The following is a 23,032-nucleotide window of genomic DNA, read 5'->3' on the forward strand; positions in this document are numbered from 1 at the left end:
TTTCCCCCATTTTAAATTCTTAATACCCAATTGAAGTTTAGATTTTTGTGATTTTTTTTATTCTTATTAAAAGATCAAAAGGATTAACAATGCAGATTAATTTTCTCAGCCTCCTTTGATCATGTTTTCCAAAGGTGCCGATATCTTTGGCCATGATTGTATAATAGTTTTATAATTTGAGCCAGTGTTGCTGTTTGAAATGTATAACTGAGCAGAGAATTTACAACAAATTTACAGTTACAGGGTTTCATATAAAAATTTCAATTATTGGTATCAGCTGCTTCTGACGATAGGAAATTAATAATCTGTAATACCTTAACAAATTCTGACTATAGCATCCCTTTAAATAAAAATAAAGAGAGAACTGCAATAAAAATAGTATCAGAAATATTAAGAGTGGAGTCTCAGCTTCATACTAAAGAACAGTTGAGATAAAGCCACACCCCTGACAAAAGCATTCTGGGACATGCCTTGAGTGCTCCCATTTTCCATAATATATGAGCCATGTCCTCACACCTCACTTTTCGTCAACTCAATTCTCACAGCTTCTCAGCTTCTGGCAGTTTGACTGCTTTACACAGGCAAGATGCCCTAAGGATTTGGTGGGGCGCTCTGTCAAAGTGGTTCACGTATCTCAAATGTATGTACAAGCTGTTTAAACTCAGATGACTTTAATTCTTTTGGCCACATTTGTTCCTTTTCCAGGAATCATTTCAATATAAAAGAATCACAATGTGGAATTCACACATACAGCTTTAGATCATCACTGGGACAGTGGCAAGGATCAAGTGCATGACACTGCTCAGAGAACTTCCATCAAAAAGTAGATTTGCAAGAGCAAACTTCCCTCAGCTAAGCTGTCAGCATCTTTAACATCAGCACCCTCAGTCGTCCTAACTCTGAAGTAATCTGTACATCTTCAAACAATACCCTTCTGCAGTAATTTCCTGTGTAAAGATCTCTCTCTCTGTCTCTCTCTCTCTCTCTCTCTCTCAATCCTCACCTACTTTGCTTTCCTGATAGTACATCATCAATCACACATCTTGTTTCTGATTTAACGCTATGGCTGTGTTCCTAAACCTAAGGAACTGACTTGCTTTCAGACACCTACACAAGAAACTTCTTTTTGAGTCAGTATGCTCAGTGAAATGGAACCTCATAAGTGCCCTACTTTGGCAGCAAATAGTGCTCTTCACATGTAGCGCTTATTAGATCTCACTCCCAACTGATTTCAATACAGTTTTCTGTTAGCATGTTGCTTAGCTAAAACTTCTGTTTTTAGACTAGATTGTCTGGTCGCTAACAGTAAATGGAGATGGCATGACAATAGAGGACTGAAAGCAGAGGCCAATATGTGTGAGATGATCGCAACCTGATAGATGTATTGCATATGCTCAAGAAATATTTAAAAGTTTGGAATAAACCTGAAGCAACTTCAAGTCAATCAATGCAAAACGTGTTTTGACAGGAAATGATGACAACAGCAATATATATTTATTAAGGTCCAATTCTCATTGTTAACTAACTACTAACTATGTCTTTTGCCTCAGTAAACTCCTAATTTGCTGCTTATTGATATTTAGTAAGGTAGTTGTTAAGTTTAGGAATGGTGTATGATTAAGGGATCTACAATATGTTCACGCAGAATAAGAATCAGAATCAGAATGAGCTTTATTGCCAGGTATGTTTACACATACGAGGAATTTGTTTTCGTGACAGAAGCTCCGCAGTACAACAGAATGACAGCGACAGAACATAAAACACATAATAAAAGAATATAAAAATACAAAAAATATAAATAAGTAGATAAGGAATAGCAATATACAAATTGACAATTGTAGGCAGGTATATTACAAAAATGCAGTTATGTATGTACATGTATATTATGTGCAAAATGTAAGTGTATACTAAGTATGTGTGTTAGATAAATTAAGTGTATGTGTATATAAATATAAAGTGTAGTGTGTTCAATGTGTATCAGCTGTTCATAAGATGGATTGCCTGAGGGAAGAAACTGTTCCTGTGTCTGGTCGTTCTGGTGCTCAGTGCTCTGTAGCGTCGACCAGATGGCAACAGTTCAAAGAGGGAGTGTGCTGGATGTGAGGGGTCCAGAGTGATTTTAACAGCCCTTTTGCTCACTCTGGATAAGTACAGTTCTTGAATAGATGGGAGAGTTGAACCGATGATTCGCTCAGCAGTCCGGACTACCCTCTGTAGTCTTCTGAGGTCAGATTTAGAAGCTGAGCTGAACCAGACAGTTACTGAAGTGCAGAAGATGGATTCGATGATGGTGGAGTAGAACTGTTTCAGCAGATCCTGTGGCAGGTTAAACTTCCTCAGCTGGCGAAGGAAGTACAACCTCTGCTGGGCCTTTTTCACAATGGAGTTAATGTGAATGTCCCACTTCAGGTCCTGAGAGATAGTGGTGCCCAGGAACCTGAATGACTCCACTGCAGTCACAGTGCTGTTCATGATGGTGAGTGGGGGGAGTGCAGGGGGGTTTCTCCTGAAGTCCACAGTCATCTCCACTGTTTTGAGCGTGTTAAGCTCCAGGTTGTTGAGAGTGCACCAGACAGCCAGCTCTTTAACCTCCTGTCTGTAAGCAGACTCGTCACCGTCCTGAATGAGGCCGATGAGTGTGGTGTCATCTGCAAACTTCAGGAGCTTGACAGAGGGGTCCTTAGATGTGCAATCATTAGTGTACAGGGAGAAGAGCAGTGGGGAGAGAACGCAGCCCTGCGGAGCTCCGGTGCTGATTGTACGGGTGCTGGATGTGTATTTTCCCAGCCTCACTAGCTGCTGCCTGTCTGTCAGGAAGCTGTTGATCCACTGACAGACGGAGGTGGGCACGGAGAGCTGAGTTAGTTTGGGCAGGAGGAGGTTTGGCATGATCGTGTTAAAAGCCGAGCTGAAGTCCACAAACAGGATCCTCACATAGGTCCCCGGTCTGTCTAGGTGTTGCAGAACATAATGCAGTCCAATGTTTACTGCATCGTCCACAGACCTGTTTGCTCTGTAGGCAAACTGAAGAGGATCTAGCAAGGGTCCAGTGATGTCCTTCAGGTGGGCCAGCACCAGTTTTTCAAATGACTTCATGACTACGGATGTTAAAGCCACAGGCCTGTAGTCATTTAGTCCTGTAATTTTGGGTTTCTTTGGGATGGGGATGATGGTGAAGCGTTTGAAGCACGAAGGAACTTCGCACAGCTCCAGCGATCTGTTGAAGATCTTTGTGAAGATGGGGGCCAGCTGGTCAGCACAGGATTTCAGACAGGCTGGTGTAACACAATCTGGGCCTGGTGCTTTTTTCCTTTTCTGCTTCCGGAAGACCTGGCGCACCGCATCCTTGCTGATCTGTATTGCAGGTGTGGGGGAGAGGGGGGATGCAGGAGGTGTGAATGGTGAGAGTGCTTGATTGGAGAGGTGTTCAGGATGGGTTGCAGGAGCTGTTAATGGTGTGAACGGTTGTTTGGAGAGGCATTCAGGGTTTGTTGCAGGAGTTGTTATTGGTGTGAACGGTTGTGTGGAGAGGTGTTCAGGGCAGGTGATGGGTGTTCTTTCAAACCTGCAGTAAAACTCGTTCAGATCGTCTGCCAGTCGTTGATTTTCCACAGTGCTGGGGGGTGGTGTCTTGTAATTGGTGATCTTCTTTAGACTTTTCCACACTGATGCTGAGTCCTTATTTTTTCAGAATAATTCCTCTTTGCCACTCTGATCTCCTTTTCCAGTGTGTATTTAGCCTGTTTATACAAGACATTGTCCCCCTTCCTATAAGCATCTTCTTTGGCCTGACGGAGCTGTCTGAGTTTTGCAGTGAACCACGGTTTGTCATTGTTGTAATTTAGTTGAGTCTTGGTAGGAATACACATATCCTCACAGAAACTGATATATGATGTTACAGTCTCTGTGAGTTCATCCAGATCGGTGGTAGCAGCTTCAAAAACACTCCAATCAGTGAGCTCAAAACAAGATTGTAAATCCTGCTCTGCTTCATTAATCCATATTTTTACAGTCCTTAATACAGGTTTAGCTGATTTTAGTTTCTGCCTGTAGGTCGGTATAAGATGAACCAGAAGGTGATCAGAACGTCCCAAAGCTGCTCGTGGAACAGAGTGATATGCATCCTTTATTGAGGTGTAACAGTGATCCAATATATTACTGTCTCTTGTGGGACAAGTAACATGCTGTCTGTATTTTGGCAGTTCACGGGAGAGATTGGCTTTATTAAAGTCCCCGAGAATTATTAAAACAGAGTCCGGGTGTTGTTGTTCTGTCTCTTTGATCTGCTCAGCGAGTTTCTGTAAAGCCAGACTTACTTGCGCTTGCTGAGGAATGTAAACACTAACCAGAATGAGCGAGTGAAACTCCCGCGGCGAATAGAACAGCTTGCAGTTGACAAACTGCATTTCTAGATCAGGACAGCACATCTTCTTTAACACAGTTACATCTGTACACCACCGTTCATTGATGTAAAAACATGTCCCGCCGCCGCGCGATTTCCCCGTTGATTCTGCGTTGCGATCCACTCTAAACAGCTGAAAGCCCGGCAGATGGAGCCCGCTGTCCGGTATGGCGTTATTCAGCCAGGTTTCCGTGAAACACAGAGCAGCAGAGTGTGAGAAATCCTTATTTGTCCGAGAAAGCAGAAGGAGTTCGTCCGTTTTGTTGGGTAGAGAGCGTAGATTTGCCAGATGGATACTAGGCAACGGCGTTCGAAATCCGCGCTTCCTGAGTCTGACGAGCGCGCCAGCTCGCTTTCCCCGCCTGCGCATCCTGAAGCGTTTGATCAGCGCCGCTGCTCCTCCGATAACAATATTCAGTAAAACGTCTGAATAATTGAAATCCGTAAAAACATCTTGTGGTGCGTTCTGCCGAATGTTCAGCAGTTCATCCCTGGTGAAACTGATTGCAGGAATATAACTAAAGACAGGACAAACTAACAAAAAGACAAAAACATATGCAGAGCACGTCACGGAGGCAGCCATCCTGTACCGGCGCCAAGGTCACACTGTGTGAAGGCATTAATATGTGCTTTATAAGTACTTATAAACAGCTGATAGGCTAGTATTATGCAAGCTAGTTAATAGTGAGAATTGTTCCTTAAAATAAAGTTCTAACAAAACTATCATAGTGTGTGGGCAGTATAATGATACGTAGATACACTCAATGTGGAAAATCTTCTATTTATAATCAGAGTTATTTATTATTAGAAATATTTTTCAATATCTATGCTAATTTTTTGAGATAGGAATTTTGGGTTTTCATGAGCTGTATGCCAAAATCATCAGTATTAAAACAATAAAAGACCTGAAATATTTCAGTTGGTGTGCAATGAATCTAAAATATATGAAAGTTAAATTTTTATCATTACATTATGGAAAATAATGAACTTTTATCACAATATGCTAATTTTTTGAGAAGGACCTATATATATATTGTATATATATATATATTGCAACCTGGTACTGCCCTCTGTGCAATGGATACAAGCAATGTTAATTTAGAATTTGGCCCAAAGAAGGTTTCTCAGAACAGCTTTCATGCTCAAAGCACTAAGATGCTGCCAGCATGGGCAGCTCACTAGCTTTTGGAACAGAAACTGTATATATTGATGCTTACCAACACACTCTGGTTGCATCCCACTCCATGTTAAAATTTCTAAACACGTTCTCGTTGTTGAGCCGAGGATGTGATAGTTTTTCCGACATCTGAAGAAAATTTTACTTCCAACCTAAAAAAAGAGAATTACATTATTGAGACTGAAACCCTGAAACCCTGAAACCAAAGAAACACAAGCTGTTATTTACTCAACTAAAGGACAGGAAATTATTGAATGTCATTTGTTCTCACCTCAAATCCCTGAGCCTGGACTGGAATTCCATATGCTGGGGTGCCGGGATCCTTACATGCATTGTTGGTTGGATCTATAAACAGACATTCACATATTTTAGAAGAATGTATTTAAATAGATCAATAAATATTGATGTATGTATGTATCACATGGTAATGGAATTGCATTGCTTTTATTCAAGGTACATAGTGGATCACCAATGCATGAAGGCTGTATTCCACTCCATGAACCGTCCGCCTCACAAACTCTTCTTGAGGAGCCCACCAGCAGGAATGGAGGTCTGCAGTAGAATGACACCTCTGATTTGTAGGTGAACTGCTGGCCCTCTATGAAGCCCTCTGCAGGGGTGCCTGGATCTCCACATAACATGACTGTAAAGGACACAAATGAAAAAGTCAGATAGTTCTAACATCATCTCAGTTCAGCTACTTCTTTTTCAAGAGTGTAATTTAGCAATAAAAGTTGATTGTGTGACTGAATTTGAAAAACATCAACAGGCAAAAAGGACTACTGTTTGAAAACACACGTGTGAGTGTGTGTGCGTGTGTGTGTATACAGTATATGCAGTAGACTGTCATTAAAACAAGATAGTCAAGCATTGGAAAAACAAAGGAATAATAAAAACCCTCAGAAATTGATTATACTGATTTGTTTGATCAAGCGTGCTGTCAAATGATCAGATCAAAGAGATTCATTTGTTTGCTATGATTGTCTATGAAGATATGTTTTCAGTGGACTTCCACAATTTACTTTGCTTGAGAAAACATGAAAATATAGTTACAATGTGTCTTTTTCCCCCCATTTGATTTGATCAATTATTTAACTTAATTATTTTTGTATCAAATACATGTACGATGTGATATTTATTCTGCATTAGCATATTTTACATCCCTAATCCTACCCAATACCTAAATTACTGTAACAATTACCTTACTATCAATAAGCAGCAAATTAGGAACATATTGAGGCAAAAGTCCTAGTTAATGGTTTGTTAATAGTGAGAATTGGACCTTCAAATAAAATGTGACCAAAATTTAGTTTAGATGATCGAAGGTATTGATCAACAAGTTTGATTTCAAGGAGTTTAAAGGCAGCATACAAAACCACTTCTGGAGAAAAACAAGCATTTGTGTCTTGTATCTCCAAACTTTACTTACTGAGATAAATGCAGTCTTCCTGACATCTTCTCCATCAGAAAAGCCCTGTTCTCTTTCATATAATAGTACTTCTTGGTGTGTGTACTTACAATAAGGTTTCTTTTTTCTGTCACTTTTAACGAGGATTTTTGTTGTAACAGCTGACATTGTGTCAAAGGCTTACAATAAAAGCTAGAAGGATTTAACAGTGATTCTCTACATGCACCTCGTACTTCTCACGCTGCATGCTGGAATGCCTGGCTATTTGAGGGATCCATTTGCGATGTGTTGACACTTGTATTGAAAATGTCAAAACTGGTTTTATGATGTGCTGTAGCTGCATTTCACACAATTTCAGTCAAGCCATGGACCTTCCATCATAGCGACAAAATACTCTAAAGACAACAACAGTCGCCGCAGAAAATATAAACTTTTGGCCCATATGTGGATTTACAGCTGGGCGCTATGATGGTATGAATGGTGTGATGGCAGAAAAATGTCAAGATGGTAGAGATCTTGCTATATTATTTATACTGCAGAATATGTATTTGGATGGCTATTAGTTATTTATTATTTTTATTTTTTCTTAAATGTGAGAGCGAACTGCAGAAAGTGTTAGCTTAGCACAAAATGGACTGCTCTTATATCGTCACAGCCTCATTATCATTCGTATATGCTGTCTACTGAAGCAAAACACATTGTTTACATCATCTTTTCATGGATGTGTTAATGGAGTTTAATTCTGTTTTCTGTCTATGGAACATAACAGTACTTACGCAGACACTGAGGGATTTCGCCACGCCATATGCCATTCCCTTCACATGTGGCTATTCCAGGAGAGGACAACTGGTATCCTTCAAAGCAGCTGTAGGTAACACTTGAACCCCACTGCAGGTCTGAGCCCTCCACTCGCCCATTGGGTATAGCTGGTGGCTGGCCACACATGATGACTGAAAAACACCACCACAAAAGTATTCAGTATTTAATAATTGGCCCCCTTTTAATTTTCATTGAGTGGAATTGGGATTGTCCAATGATCTCTGGATGGAGACCTGGAATTTAGTACATTACTGCATTGCAATTTAAAGAAATTTAACACACTCTCACAGCTAAAGATTTTCATTAATCCAAGTTTTGTAAGAAAACAACACATAATTCAATTAATAATTTGGCTAATTGTGTCAAAATTTACTCAGTGATACTGTATGTAGAATACATCTTTAACTAAATGCACATATTTTTCAATACAGTCAAAAAATAAAATAAAGAAAAAAGAAACAACATAGAAGCACATTTTAAGGTAAAAGTATTGCATTCATATAAACTTAAAAAATAAGTACTAACATCAAAATTTGGCATTAGTTAAAAAATATGGAAATGTACTTTGACCACTGGCAACTGATGTTTGACACCACTTTTTTTTTATTTATTTTTTTTTATTTTTTTTGACAACAACTAAATGTTACAATACAATCTATAAGAATGCATTAAAGGAATATTTTTGATGCTGCAACTGAACACCATGCCTTATACATTTTGCACTGTTATTGATCACCTTTTTGCCATCATGAAGGGTCCTTAGGTGTAACCAATTATTATTATTATTATTTATATATATATATTTTGTTAAGCTTCACATAATCTCCAAATTAATTTATTTATAAATGCTGTGTGACTAATCATTATGGTATAATAAGAAAAGTGTTTTTACATGGCACAATGTGTTCACACTGCAGGATGTGTCTGATATTTCATTTCAATTACACATATATACTGTAAATTAAATACAAACCTCTATAGGTGGCTTTTTAAACATTGGTTATCAATATAAAGTAATGTTTCTGGAAATATCCCATGTAGCATTAAAACCTACACTTACACCAGTGATTTAGACCTTTATTTAGATTTTATTTAGACTGTCCTATATTCAAATTCAAATTCCATATTCTGTTTGCTACCTCAGTTCAAACTAAAGGAATATAACTGAAATGCATTTTAAAGGAATTCTGACAGCTGACAGCTCTGATTTCATCACCATCATTATAACTGACGGAAGATGTGTCCAAACCCAGCACCTTCTTCTTTCACTTGTTTAGACGCAGAAAAGGGAGATCTGAAAGAAAAGTATGCTAACAAGGGGCTAAGATTTATTTATTTTCTTTCCTTGATCATTACATTCCATTTGCTAATGGGAGGAAGTGTATTGCTTACAGGAGGACAGGATGACTTAATGGGATTACGTACTAAAATCACTCTGAATATCAAACATCCATCACATTTCTTCCTGCATCAGAAAATATATATCTGATATTTTCTAGAACCGATCGTGAGGAGGCTGAACTGTCTGCATTGCACCACTTGCTAATTTCATTTTGACATCTGATAACATAGATCCTACACATTTCATGGCAACATCTCCTTGGAGTTCATAAGTGAATAATCTCACTTTGCCAGGCAAGTAAAAAAAAACAAAGATCAAAAACATCTGAAAGGCTTTTGAAGTTGGGAAGAACTCCACAATATTAGTATATATTTTAAAAGCTCTCATGGTGCTGTTTGTAGAGTGACAGGAAATGCTGCCCTCTCTGCCTTCACAGAAAGAATCGTGTATGTTTGTAAGTTACCTCTGCAGCTTGGTTTGGTCTGATTCCAAGTGCCATCTTTGCTGCAGCGTAGAGTAGATGAACCAGGGGGTTCCATCACATACCCAGGGTTACAGCGAAAGTGGATGGTTTTGTTAAATATGAACTCATTTCCAATGTAAATTCCATTGGCAATTGGACCAGGATCCCCACAGCTGATAACTGCAAAGAGAGAGGACAAGCTAGACTCAAACATTTTAAACATTCTTTATTAAGTCATAGAGATTGCACATGGAAATTTAATAATAATAATTATTATTATTTCTGTTCACATCAAACTGCAGTCCGTACAACTTTATATGAATTTTCATCTGTTAGTCCTTACTGTGTAGACAGAGTATGGGGTGTAAATGGATATGGAAAATAAATATATACATAAATTAATATTAAAGAATAAATCATAAAATGTGAAAACAGGGGTCTGAATTCTTTCTGAATGCACCTTATATTTAAATTATTGGGTCTTTTGGGCTACATTTGGTTTCACATTATTTTCACCTTCACGTGGGACCAACAATGCTCACAATTCGCATTTATTTTAAGTACTTTATTTAAAATTTCTCATTAAAAAATGCATGATCAGAATAATAATTTTTGTTAAAATAAGTAGTCAGTTCTCCACCTTTTGCTTAAATAACACCACCACATGTCCTTGTAAAACCTAATGAGTATAATTTGAGAATGTCTCCAAGACCATTTTGTACTTCAGTGGAATCAAAAACAGCTGAACTTTTATATATATAAAAAAAAAATAATTACAATTTTGCAAATGTAATTTATGACCTAGAATATTCTACCTCGTCTTTGTTTTTATTTGATCTCCTTTATCCAGGCTAAATACGTTTCTACATCCCAGATTTTCAATGTGGTATCAGATTTTGGACCCCACTGTTTATTTTCCCATTACAGGCTATTAAACAAAACCTATATCACACAGCTAAAACTGCTGAACTTTATGGAGAGATGACGATTCTTCCTGTTGTCGCCCCCTTTTTTGAACTTAAGAAGAGAAACTTTGTAAACACGTTCAATCTGTGTTAACATTGATGGATCACGTGACTTGTGACAGAACTCATCAGTTATTAGTGCACTTAGTGCAACTCCTGAAGCACACAGGGTACATTACATAAGCAATGCCTGTGTAATTACAAAAGCAGGGTAAAAAAAAAATGTGTTAATCAAAAAGAGTAAAAAGTTGCTGTTCTGACCGATGCAATCAGGTGCTGAGCCGGTCCAGGTGCCATTGGTGGTGCAATGGCGAGTGGTGAGGCCCGTTGTCTTATACCCCTCCCAGCAGGCGTACGTCACCGAGCTAGGAAACAGCATACCATCACTGAAAACGATCCTGGCATAGGCCGGTGTTCCAGGATTTCCACAGGATACAGCTGGGAAGGCAATTAAAGACCCAAAGAAGTTAAAAGAGAGAATGTGAGCCCTTCGGGATTGAAAACAGCAATCGCAACAGAAGAGCGTCTGTGAAACATATCTAAGGGCTAGCACCTCATGCAAAACACTTGAAATTAGACCACAAGCACAGTGTTTAACAGCCTGCAGAGTGTTGTAGGCAAGGTAGACAAACTTCCATTTCCAATTAGCTTTTAACAAGTTTTTTTCTCTTTTTCCTCATACTTTGAAGTGTCGTTTTCAGATAAGGGCAGTAAAGATGATACGCGCCAATGTGGTTAATTAGAGTTTGAATTCTAATACCACATAGATGCGTGACATCCTTTAATTGGTCGTGTGTCCCTACGACAGCACTTTTCTTAATTATGACGACTCATGTGCAACAGCCAATATTTAAATTGTACATTTTGACTGCTTTTTAAAAAGAAAGAACAAGGAATTTTATGCAAAGTAATTTTCTATTGTGAAATAATTTTTAACTGAATCTTTTAAATAAACAGTACAGGAAACTGGACTGTACTGATCATAGTTATACAGATTCCTTTGTTTTGCAGCCTAGAGTATTGCTAGAAAGGTAGATCAAATTAGTTCCAACTTTAATTATTTTCTTTGCTAGTACTTTCAAATAGCAATAATTAGAGTTCAGATTTATTAGAATCCGAAAAGATGCACAGAGATGCACGGTAACAACCTGAAATTGGTCAGGTGTCCCTATGACACAGCTTTCAATAATGATTTCTAAATTATGATGAACAATGTGCAACAGAAAATTCGATTTAAATGACTTGTTTCCATTTCTATTAAAGAAACAATAATTTAAGGGTGTTTTTATGCCCCAAGAGCATATTAAAGATCAACTAGTTGTTGGTTAAGTTATAGTCAAGAAATCATTATTAAACCTCTATAATTGCATTTGGAGTTTTATCATCTCTGGGTTATTTACATCAGCAGAACAATTGTTTAAATAGTTGGTGACATAGAGGACTCACTTAATCTTTATTATCATCAACATTTGTAGCTGTAATTTGGCCCTCATATCCTCTTGCATTAAATAATATAAAATGTAAGTAAATAGAGAAAAACTGGACCAATTAAGAGTTAATGGTATCCCAGTACAGGGCTGCAGTAAACAGATATAGCTCCCAATTTTAAAAGGGTCATATAAAGCGATTTAAAAATTTTCTTTCTCTTTAGAGTGTTACAAGCTCTTGGTGCATAAAGAAAATCTGTTAAGCTGCAAAGACTAAAGTCTCAAATCCAAAGAGATGTTCTTTATAAAAGTTAAGGAGTCAACCCCTACCCTCTAAAATGGCTTGTTCTAACACCATCACATCTCTACGTCATTATGTGGTAAGATTTGCATAACGCCGCCCAAATGTTCACGCAAAGAAAGAAGGAGTAACTTTTATTCTCTCTGTTGCCACCGCTGACATGTAATGGAGTTGCTCTGTGTTTCGTTGTGAAAGCGAAAATACTTGTTTGGCCTTGGAAAAGAGGACACAACTAGAACTCAGTGAATAAGTTTTATTTCAACACTGTTCCAGAACAGTCCAACCCAAATATTCAGATCAGTGCTGTGCATTTTATGGATGTGGACTGAACCAGTAACCTGCATCACATCTGTGGCACAGTGGCTGTTTCTATAAAGTGGGGCATTTCAAACGTTGCAAGGACACTCTGGAACTTCTGACTCACAGCTTGGAAGTACGTTATTTATATTTTAATTAATTTGGCTCTGATAATTCAAATGTAGTTTGAATGTGCTCGAAACACTTTGAGCACTGTAGAGTAGGCTTGTTTGTTGTTTCTAAGATCATAAATGCAGACATGGTTTCATGTTTACGCAGCACGATATGCAACGCAATGCAACGCAATGCAACGCAACGTGTAAAAAGACTGTATAAGTAATTATGTCCCAAATGGTTTCAATTAAAACCTGGTTTGTAATGTTTTTTTTTTTTTTTGGTTTTGTCTCGTCTAGTAATGTCTGGATCTAGTGATATCCGTGTCATGGTTCATGGGTCAGTGCGCTCATTTTGCGTCTCTGTCTGATTGTGTGCGTCTGTTAACTAGCAGCAGCTGCATTAATGAGCACCAGCTGCAGCTCATTTGCACTGCCTTTAAGTTTGGCTGGCTTCCTGTTCGTGTTGTTGGTTCGTTGATTTCTCGTCTGTCTCTCTTGCCTGGTTGTGGTCCTGTTCCTCCAGTTGGCATTCTCTGGACCTTATTCCTTGCCCGCCTGAGATTCCTGCGCTGGGTTTGAGTTAGTGCAGCTTGAGCGATCTGGACCCTATTCCATGCCCGCATAGGATTCCTGTGCTGGGTTTGAGATTACTGCTGCTTGAGTGGTCTGGACGTGATTCATCTGGGGTTATGCCATCGTCTTCCTCCGTTCTCATTGCTGACTACTTGAGCTACAAATAAACTAATAATAACTAGATAAACTAATTGAGCTGGCTATTCGTGTGGATGCCAGAGTAAGGAGGTGTGTCCAACAGAAGACACTATGGAGAATCCCTGACGTCACTCATCATAGCAACCTGTCATCAGTCACTGAGGAGAGGGAGTTCCCTTTCCCTGATCCCGAACCCATGCAGATGGGCAGGTCTTGCCTTTCGCAGCAGGAGAAGCAGAGATGCAGAGAGAAAGGTTTATGCTTATACTGTGGAGCCGCCGGTCACGTCGTTCAATATCCAGTAAAAGCCGGTGCCCGCCAGTAGGTAAGAGGTTATTGACGGGTGGAGCAACTCTCAATAAATCCTCTCTTTCTGTCACGTCACTACCGGTAAGGCTGACACTTCATTCAGTAACTTTTGATTGCGAGGCTTTGGTGGATTTTGGGGCGGAGGGTAATTTTCTAGACATTAATGTGGCTAAAAGACTTTCTCAGCCCATCTCTGTGGTGGCTCTTAATGGTCAGCCGTTACCCTCTGTCACACATTCCAAAGTCTCCATTAAGTCATCATCTCTGGACAACACACTGAGAACATAGACTTTCTGCTCACTGACACTCCTGCTGCTCCTGTGGTTTTGGGGCATCCCTGGCTGGTGCTCCATAATCCCCACATAAACTGGGGAAATAATTCTGTCTTGTCCTGGAGTGAATATTGTCATACGTCATGTCTGTTGTCTGCATGTTCTTCTGTGTCTTGTTCTGTGTTTCAGGATGATCACACTGACCTGTCTAATGTGCCACGTGATTACCTCAACCTGAAGAGTGTTCAGTAAGTCTCGGGCTGCTTCTCTACCTCCGCATCGTCCCTATGACTGTGCTATAGAGTTATTTTCAGGTACGTATCCGCCTAAAGGCAAATTATATTCGCTTTCCAATCTGGAGAGGGAGGTCTTGGAGAAATATATTTCTGATTCTCTTGCAGCCAAGATCATCCGCCCCTATTCCTCTCCAGCAGGTGCGGGATTTTTCGTGAAAAAGAAAGACGGCTCTCTTCACCCCTGTATTGATTATCGAGGGCTGAATGACATAACGGTGAAGAATACTTATCCTTTGCAGTTGATGTCGTCGGCTTTCGAGCGTCTGCAGGGGGCGTCATTTTTAACGAAATTAGATCTCCGTAACGCTTATCATTTGGTTCGCATAAGAGAGGGGGATGAATGGAAGACCGCTTTTAATACCCCATTGGGGCACTTTGAATATCTTGTTCTTCCTTTTGGCCTTTGCAACGCCCCCGCAGCTTTCCAAGCACTCGTCAACGAAGTGTTGAGAGATATGGTAGATCAGTTCATTTATTTCTACCTGGATGACATACTGATATTTTCTCATTCTCTCCAGGAACATGTTCAACACGTCAGGCGAGTGCTTCAGAGGCTGTTAGAGAATGGTCTTTTTGTCAATGCGAAGAAATGCATTTACCATGCACAGTCTGTTCTTATTTGGGATACATGGTCTCAGCCGAGGGGGTGCGCATTGATACAGACAAGATTCAAGCTGTGGTAAATTGGCCATCCCCAGAGTCTCGTAAGGCCCTGAAGAGGTTTCTGGGCTTTGCCAATTTCTACCGGCAGTTTATTCACAATTTCAGCCAGCTAGCCGCCCCTTTGACTTCCTTAACCTCTATCAAGACTAGCTTCAGGTTGTCTAGTGCAGCAGAAGCTGCATTTTTCAAACTGAAAAGCTGCTTCGTTTCATCTCCCATCCTTATTGACCCTGATCCTTCCCGGCAGTTCATGGTGGAGGTTGTTCCCTCCAACATGCGTTCCCTCACGGATGGTAAGGTGCATCCTTGCAAATATTTTTCTCACCATTTGTCCCCCGCCGAGCTTAATTATGACATTGGTAACAGAGAGCGGTTGGCAGTCAAGCTAGCTTTGGAAGAGTGGCGTCATTGGTTGGAAGGTTCGGGGGTTCATTTTATTTTTTGGACCGACCACAAGAATCTTGAATACATCAAGTCCGTTAAAAGATTAAACTCTAGGCAGGCTCAGTGGCCTCTTTTTTCGGTCGTTTTGATTTTTCTATTTCTTATCGTCCAGGTTCTAAGAACATCAAACCGGACACGTTATCTTGTATTTTTGTTGTTTCGGATCTCCCATCTTTTTCCGAACCCATTGTACCGCAGAAAGTCTTTATTCTGCAGTCACGTGGGACATCAAGTCGAAGGTTCGCATAGCCTCACAAGGGGTAACTCCCCCGCCCAGATGCCCACCGGGTCGGTTGTTTGTGCCAGAGGCTTTAAGGTCCGAAGTTATCCGATGAGGTCATTATTCCAAGGTAGCTTGCCATCCTGGGGTTAATCGTACCATGTTTCTCGTTAAACAGAGGTTTTGATGGCCAGCCATGGCTCGTGATATTCGTATATATGTCTGTTCTGTTTCGAAGTCTTCCAATCGACTCCCTGCTGGACTCCTTCAGCCGCTGTTAGTTCCTTCGAGACCCTGGTCCCACATGTCACTAGATTTCGTTTCGGGTCTCCCTCCCTCACAGGGAAACATGGTGGTTTTGACCGTGGTGGACCGGTTCTCAAATGCAACTCATTTCATTCCTTTGCCTAAATTACCTTCTGCCAGAGAAACAGCGGTTGCTGTCATAGATCACGTTTATCGCTCACATGGCGTCCCGATGGACGTGGTCTCTGACAGGGGGCCTCAGTTTGTTTCCAAATTTTAGAGAGAATTTTGTAAATTACTGGGGGCGACCGTTAGTCTTTCTTCTGGATTTCATCCTCAAAGTAATGGTCAGACGGGAGGGCCAACCAAGATCAAGAACGAGTGTTGCGATGTTTGGTTTCTCAGAAATCCTCTTGGAGCCAGCAGGTTCAGGCTGATCGCCACCGGTCGAAACCTCCCGTCTACGTCGTTGGTCAAAAAGTGTGGCTTTCATCAAAGAATATTCCTCTCCGATCCATTAGTAATAAGCTTGCACCCAAATTTATTGGCCCATTTACTGTCACCAAGATTATTAGTCCGGTGGCAGTCCGCTTCAAACTTCCTCCGGCATACAGGAGAATTCATCCGGTGTTTCATGTATCCAAATTAAAGCTCGTTTTTCATTCACCCATTAAACCTCTGGTGCTGGTCACCCCCAACCCCCCGCCTCATCTCGTAGATGGGGAATCAGCTTATTAGGTTGAACGTATTCTGGAATCGAGGCGGAGGGGATGAGGATTTCAATACTTGGTGGATTGGGAAGGTTATTGTCCGGAGGAGAGGAGTTGGGTTCCTGCTAGAGACATATTGGACCACTAGGGGAGGGGGTACTGTCACGGTTCATGGGTCAGTGCGCTCATCTTGCGTCTCTGTCTGATTGTGTGAGTCTGTTAACTAGCTGCAGCTGCGAAAATGAGCACTAGCTGCAACTCATTTGCACTGCCTTTAAGTTTGGCTGGCTTCCTATTTGTGTTGTTGGTTTGTTGATTTCTCGTCTGTCTCTCTTGTCTTGTTGTGCTCCTGTTCCTTCAGTTGGCATTCTCTGGACCTTATTCCTCGCCCGCTTGAGATTCATGTGCTGGGTTTGAGTTACTGCAGCTTGAGCGATCTGGACCCTATTCCTCGCCCACAAAGGATTCCTGTGCTGGGTTTGAGATTACTGCTGCTTGAGTGGTCTGGAAGTGATTGATCTGGAGTTATGCCATCGTCTTTCTACGTTCTCATTGCTGACTATCTGACCTACAAATAAACCATTTTTACATCGCACTGGGATCTCGTGAATCGATCATTGTGACTGTGACGAGTGGGGCGCGGCCGAGGGACGTGGGAACGAGCGAGGCCGGTGGAGTGATTGGGAAATGAACGACACCTGTTCGACCTACCGGTCTTGAGTACCACGGAGGAGATGGAAGGATATAAAACAGGAGCGACGACAGTGAAGGACGAGAGAGGACCAGGCCTGGGTTTAAGTTTGTGTTTTGATTATTATTTGTGCTTGTCATTCGTCCGCCGGTTCCCGCCTGCTCCTCCCTGATGATTATGGAGTTTTGATTATTACAGTGGTGCCGAAACCCGGGAGAAGGAGGGACGCGCTGCTGAAGATCCCTCGCCGCTGTGGTGAATCCACGGTGCCATCGAGCAGGCGAGGAAGTGTGCCGCCATGGACGCTCGAGGCGGTGGGCTGGAGTGAGTTGCTGGGGACGGGCGGGCTGCTGCCGTCCGTGAGGGTGCAGAGGAGTCGGCGCCGTTCGCCAGGGGGCCGGAGCCTGCTGCCATCCGCCGGAACGGGGAGGAGCAGGGAACGGGGGACTCCTGCCGGCTGCCCAAAACCGGAGGAGCCGTCGCCGTCCACCGGGCGGCGGAGGAGTGTCGTGCCGTCCGCCGAGGGCCGTCCAGTGCCACCGCCAGGCACCGCGGAGGAGATCACCCAGCTGGTGGAGGGCCGAGCAGCAGTGCGTCTGGGAACCGGAATTTATTTTTTTTTTTTTCCTCTCTCCCCTCTCTCATCTCTGTCGCTCCTCATTCCATCTCCTTTTCTCTCGCCTCGTCTGTCCTACCCCCAGGTTCCTGCAGGTCCCCGTGAGCGGTCCCCCCCGGAGGGAGGGGGGGGGGGGGAGTAGAGCGCAGTCTCGGGAGTACCCCCCGGCCTGCGAGGGGCGATGGGGGTATGTGACGAGTAGGGCGGAGCCGAGGGACGTGGGAACCAGCGAGGCCGGTGGAGTGATCGGGAAATGGACGACACCTGTTCGACCCACCGGTCTTGAGTCCCACGGAGGAGATGGAAGGATATAAAACAGGAGCAACGACAGCGAAGGACGAGAGAGGACCAGGCCTGGGTTTTAGTTTGTGTTTTGATTTTTATATGTGCCCTCACGGATGACTGACGCGCTGTTTTGTATTTATTTTGTCATTATTAAATGTCAGTTGATTGTCTGCCGGTTCCCGCCTCCTTCGTCCCGATGATTATGGAGTTTTGATTATTACAGTGACAATCCACATCTTTTAACCAGTTCACCAAATCGAACTGAATCATTTGAAATGGTTTGCATCTCCAGTATGGACTAACCCACAAATTACTTAAGTTATTTGGTTTATAAACGTGCCTTACACTCCCTCTGATGCAAAATGAAACCAATATTCCGAGATATTCAGTTACTCCTAACAGTACATTGACTGAACTGCTAAAAAAGTAGCATGAGCAGAGCAGCTGGACTTAGGCCCAATCCCAATTCTATTTTATACCCCTTCCCCTTCCCCTACCCCTCCACCTACCCCTTCCCATTGTCCCTTGAAACAGTGTCAAGGGGAAGGGGAGAAAATATTCCCCTAAGGATTGGATTGGGACACCACTCCTCATTCGTCATCTAGCTCTTACAATACACACATATACTGGTGTGCTGGTGTTCATTAGAGCCTTTAATTATCATTCTGTATTAATGTGCTGCTTACTGACACACATATCGGAAATCGTGCAGCTCACACATCCAGGAGAAAATAAACTTGTCAATGCTGCCCCACGACTTTTACAACCCGAATTCCGGAAAAGTTGGGACGTTTTTTTAATTTTAATAAAAACTAAAGGAATTTCAAATCACATGAGCCAATATTTTATTCACAATAGAACATAGATAACGTAGCAAATGTTTAAACTGAGAAATTTTACACTTTTATCCACTTAATTAGCTCATTTAAAATTTAATGCCTGCTACAGGTCTCAAAAAAGTTGGCACGGGGGCAACAAATGGCTAAAAAAGCAAGCAGTTTTGAAAAGATTCAGCTGGGAGAACATCTAGTTAATTGATATCAGGTCTGTAACATGATTAGCTATAAAAGCTTTGTCTTAGAGAAGCAGAGTCTCTCAGAAGTAAAGATGGGCAGAGGCTCTCCAATCTGTGAAAGACTGCGTAAAAAAATTGTGGAAAACTTTAAAAACAATGTTCCTCAACGTCAAATTGCAAAGGCTTTGCAAATCTCATCATCTACAGTGCATAACATCATCAAAAGATTCAGAGAAACTGGAGAAATCTCTGTGCGTAAGGGACAAGGCCGGAGACCTTTATTGGATGCCCGTGGTCTTCGGGCTCTCAGACGACACTGCATCACTCATCGGCATGATTGTGTCAATGACAATACTAAATGGGCCCAGGAATACTTTCAGAAACCACTGTCGGTAAACACAATCCGCCGTGCCATCAGCAGATGCCAACTAAAGCTCTATCATGCAAAAAGGAAGCCATATGTGAACATGGTCCAGAAGCGCCGTCGTGTTCTGTGGGCCAAGGCTCATTTAAAATGGACTATTTCAAAGTGGAATAGTGTTTTATGGTCAGACGAGTCCAAATTTGACATTCTTGTTGGAAATCACGGACGCCGTGTCCTCCGGGCTAAAGAAGAGGGAGACCTTCCAGCATGTTATCAGCGTTCAGTTCAAAAGCCAGCATCTCTGATGGTATGGGGGTGCATAAGTGCATACGGTATGGGCAGCTTGCATGTTTTGGAAGGCTCTGTGAATGCTGAAAGGTATATAAAGGTTTTAGAGCAACATATGCTTCCCTCCAAACAACGTCTATTTCAGGGAAGGCCTTGTTTATTTCAGCAGGACAATGCAAAACCATATACTGCAACTATAACAACAGCATGGCTTCGTCGTAGAAGAGTCCGGGTGCTAACCTGGCCTGCCTGCAGTCCAGATCTTTCACCTATAGAGAACATTTGGCGCATCATTAAACGAAAAATACGTCAAAGATGACCACGAACTCTTCAGCAGCTGGAAATCTATATAAGGCAAGAATGGGACCAAATTCCAACAGCAAAACTCCAGCAACTCATAGCCTCAATGCCCAGACGTCTTCAAACTGTTTTGAAAAGAAAAGGAGATGCTACACCATGGTAAACATGCCCCGTCCCAACTATTTTGAGACCTGTAGCAGAAATCAAAATTGAAATGAGCTCATTTTGTGCATAAAATTGTAAACTTTCTCAGTTTAAACATTTGCTATGTTATCTATGTTCTATTGTGAATAAAATATTGGCTCATGTGATTTGAAAGTCTTTTAGTTTTCATTTTATTAAAATTTAAAAAACGTCCCAACTTTTCCGGAATTCGGGTTGTACTAAATACAGTTTAAATACTGAATTGCTACATTATATTTTCCAGCAGCGAGAGGATACAAATTGCTGTTTTTATGTAAAATCATTCTAAAAAGATAAACGCACAGACGCGAATACACGCAACTTCCATTTCTCTCTCTCTCTCTCTCTCTCTCTCTCTCTCTCTCTCTCTCTTTCTCTCTCGGAAAGGCAATATTTGAGAAAATGGTAAGCGAATTCTAATTATTGGGGGGATTAGTCTACGGCAGTTACCGCCCTGATCAGACATATGTTGTGGCACTATCATGCAGTCTGTAATGATATGACGTTAGCAAATATTAGCGATTTTTTTGCAAACATTTCTTTGAGTAACATGACCGTTAATATGAAATCACAATTGAATGTAACATAACACAAATGATTACGTTTCGTTAAAATCTTTATTTATGCCAAAAAAAACTTACATTTATGTGTCTTTTTCTTCGCTGTAGCAGCCATGTTGCAAAGATAATTCATACCCCTTCGTCTGAAGTGTGGTCCCGAAAAATCTTCGTTTGAAGGGCTTATCTGGCCTTTCCCCGTACCCCTACCCCTCCAACCAAAAGTGAATGGAGACACCCCTACCCCTTCACGTGAACGTGCAAAATGGAGGGGTAGGGGAAAGGGGAAGGGCTAAGGGGTAGAATTGGGATTGGGCCTTAGTCTCTTGCTGCTGGCCTGGGAGATGGCATACCGTATGTTAAGGGGCGTAACATTTCCATCACACGCTTTAGGCATTCTGCCAATCACAATGCACTGGATAGCTGGCCAATCAGAGCACATCTCGCTTTTTCAGAACGATGAGTCTTGTAAAATTCAACGCGTTTCAGAAGGCGGGGCATAGAGGAGAAACAATAATGTGCTTTATATGGAATATATATATATATATATATATATATATATATATATATATATATTTTTTTTTTTTTTTTACCTTAAACCGCATAAACATATTGCATTACATCAAATACAAAAAAATAATGTTCTTTTTAGCAGCATCATATGACCCCTTTAAGTCATTATTTGTAAGTAGCAACAGGCTTGTGTTTTATGTCTGTATCTAGAAAGTAATATCTGTATCCTCACAACTGTGCTAAAACACATTAAGCTATTGGGCACATTGCTGCTGTCCTCTAATAATATGGCATAAATACTTCCTGGGGTGATTCAGACCTCTAGCTTCCATGAGATTTATTTGCTGAGCGATATTATTATTTTATTTTCATCTGAGAATAACTAAATTAAATATTGAGAAATAAAATGAAGCTGTGCAATGGAATTTATGAATATTTAGGTGTGGGTAAGTTAATAGAAAATAGAAAATGTTATTTGTTAATTTCTATTAACTATATCTAAACTAAATATAAATTATACATGAACTAATTTAAAATGTACTAATTGTCAGACAAGAGTCAGTGATCAAATACACATACAGGGACTGCATATGGGAAATATGGAGGACAATGACAAAGTACATGAATATGGTCAGCTGCAAAATAACTGAATTGTCTAGGAAACTGAAAAAAAAAAAACTACTACTACTTTATTGATTTAAACAATCAGTCTGTGTTCACTTAATAAGGGAACCATATGAAGTTTTTCAGTAGCAATAAAAAAAAAAAAAATATATATATATATATATATATATATATGTTTCCATTTGTAGCAAGCCAGAGGAGTGAGCTATTCACAAATTCTTAGTAAAGTAATGTATCATTAGATACTATGCTTAATGACAGGGCCTTTTGTGTGGCTCCACTAACCAGAGTCATTGAGTTAAATCGCAATTACCGATTTTAGGCCGGTTAGCATAAAAAGATCAATTTTAAAATAATTACAGTGTACAATTCAGGAAACAGTGAGCACAGCAGGTTAAGTGAGGTTCAGAAACAAAGAGAGCACATTGTAATTTGATCTGACTACAAATGTAAGAATACATTTATACCTTTTTAAATATATATTTATATTAAATTTATATTTATGCATTTAGCAGACGCTTTTATCCAAAGTGACTTACAGTGTATTCAGGCTATCAATTTTTACCTATCATGTGTTCCCGGGGATAAAATATACAAATATACAGCACAAACCCTAGTCTCTCAAGCATACATTTTACTCATTAGGCCACTGCCTGTACTGGATTACAATTTGCTCGGAGGAATGCTTGCTTTCTGATCAAATTAGGCTCAAGTGCAAAGCCAAATCCTAGTCTACAGGTATCTGTGACTCTCACCTTCACACACGGGCTGAGTTCCGCTCCAGGACCCGTTCTGCAGACAGGTGCGCTCAGAGGATCCGATCGGCCTGTAGCCCGCTTCGCACGTGAACCTTAGGAGGCTTTTATGCCTGAACTCTTCCCCAAGACGAGAACCGTGAGCAGGAATTCCTGGATCGCCACAGAATCCCGGACTATCACCTGAAATGCACATAGGCTTGACTCTCATTCCTCAGTGACCTCGGTTCAAGAAATGTTTGTAAGCAAATAA

At 41.0% G+C, this 23,032-nt stretch overlaps 1 protein-coding gene across 1 annotated transcript in view; it reads right to left on the reverse strand.

Moving 5' to 3' along the window:
- LOC132110975 (CUB and sushi domain-containing protein 1-like) overlaps positions 1–23,032 on the reverse strand; it is a 648,917-nt gene that overhangs the window by 9,068 nt on the left and 616,817 nt on the right. The window contains exons 57-63 of the mRNA XM_059518126.1: positions 22,780–22,962; positions 10,838–11,014; positions 9,612–9,791; positions 7,764–7,937; positions 6,049–6,222; positions 5,851–5,924; positions 5,620–5,731 (exon numbers count right to left, since the gene is read on the reverse strand). Coding sequence (XP_059374109.1) covers positions 5,620–5,731; positions 5,851–5,924; positions 6,049–6,222; positions 7,764–7,937; positions 9,612–9,791; positions 10,838–11,014; positions 22,780–22,962 — 1,074 coding nt within the window. The remainder of the gene's footprint in view (positions 1–5,619; positions 5,732–5,850; positions 5,925–6,048; positions 6,223–7,763; positions 7,938–9,611; positions 9,792–10,837; positions 11,015–22,779; positions 22,963–23,032) is intronic.

The sequence above is a fragment of the Carassius carassius genome, chromosome 30, assembly GCF_963082965.1.
Source record: "Carassius carassius chromosome 30, fCarCar2.1, whole genome shotgun sequence".
Lineage (NCBI taxonomy): Eukaryota > Metazoa > Chordata > Actinopteri > Cypriniformes > Cyprinidae > Carassius > Carassius carassius.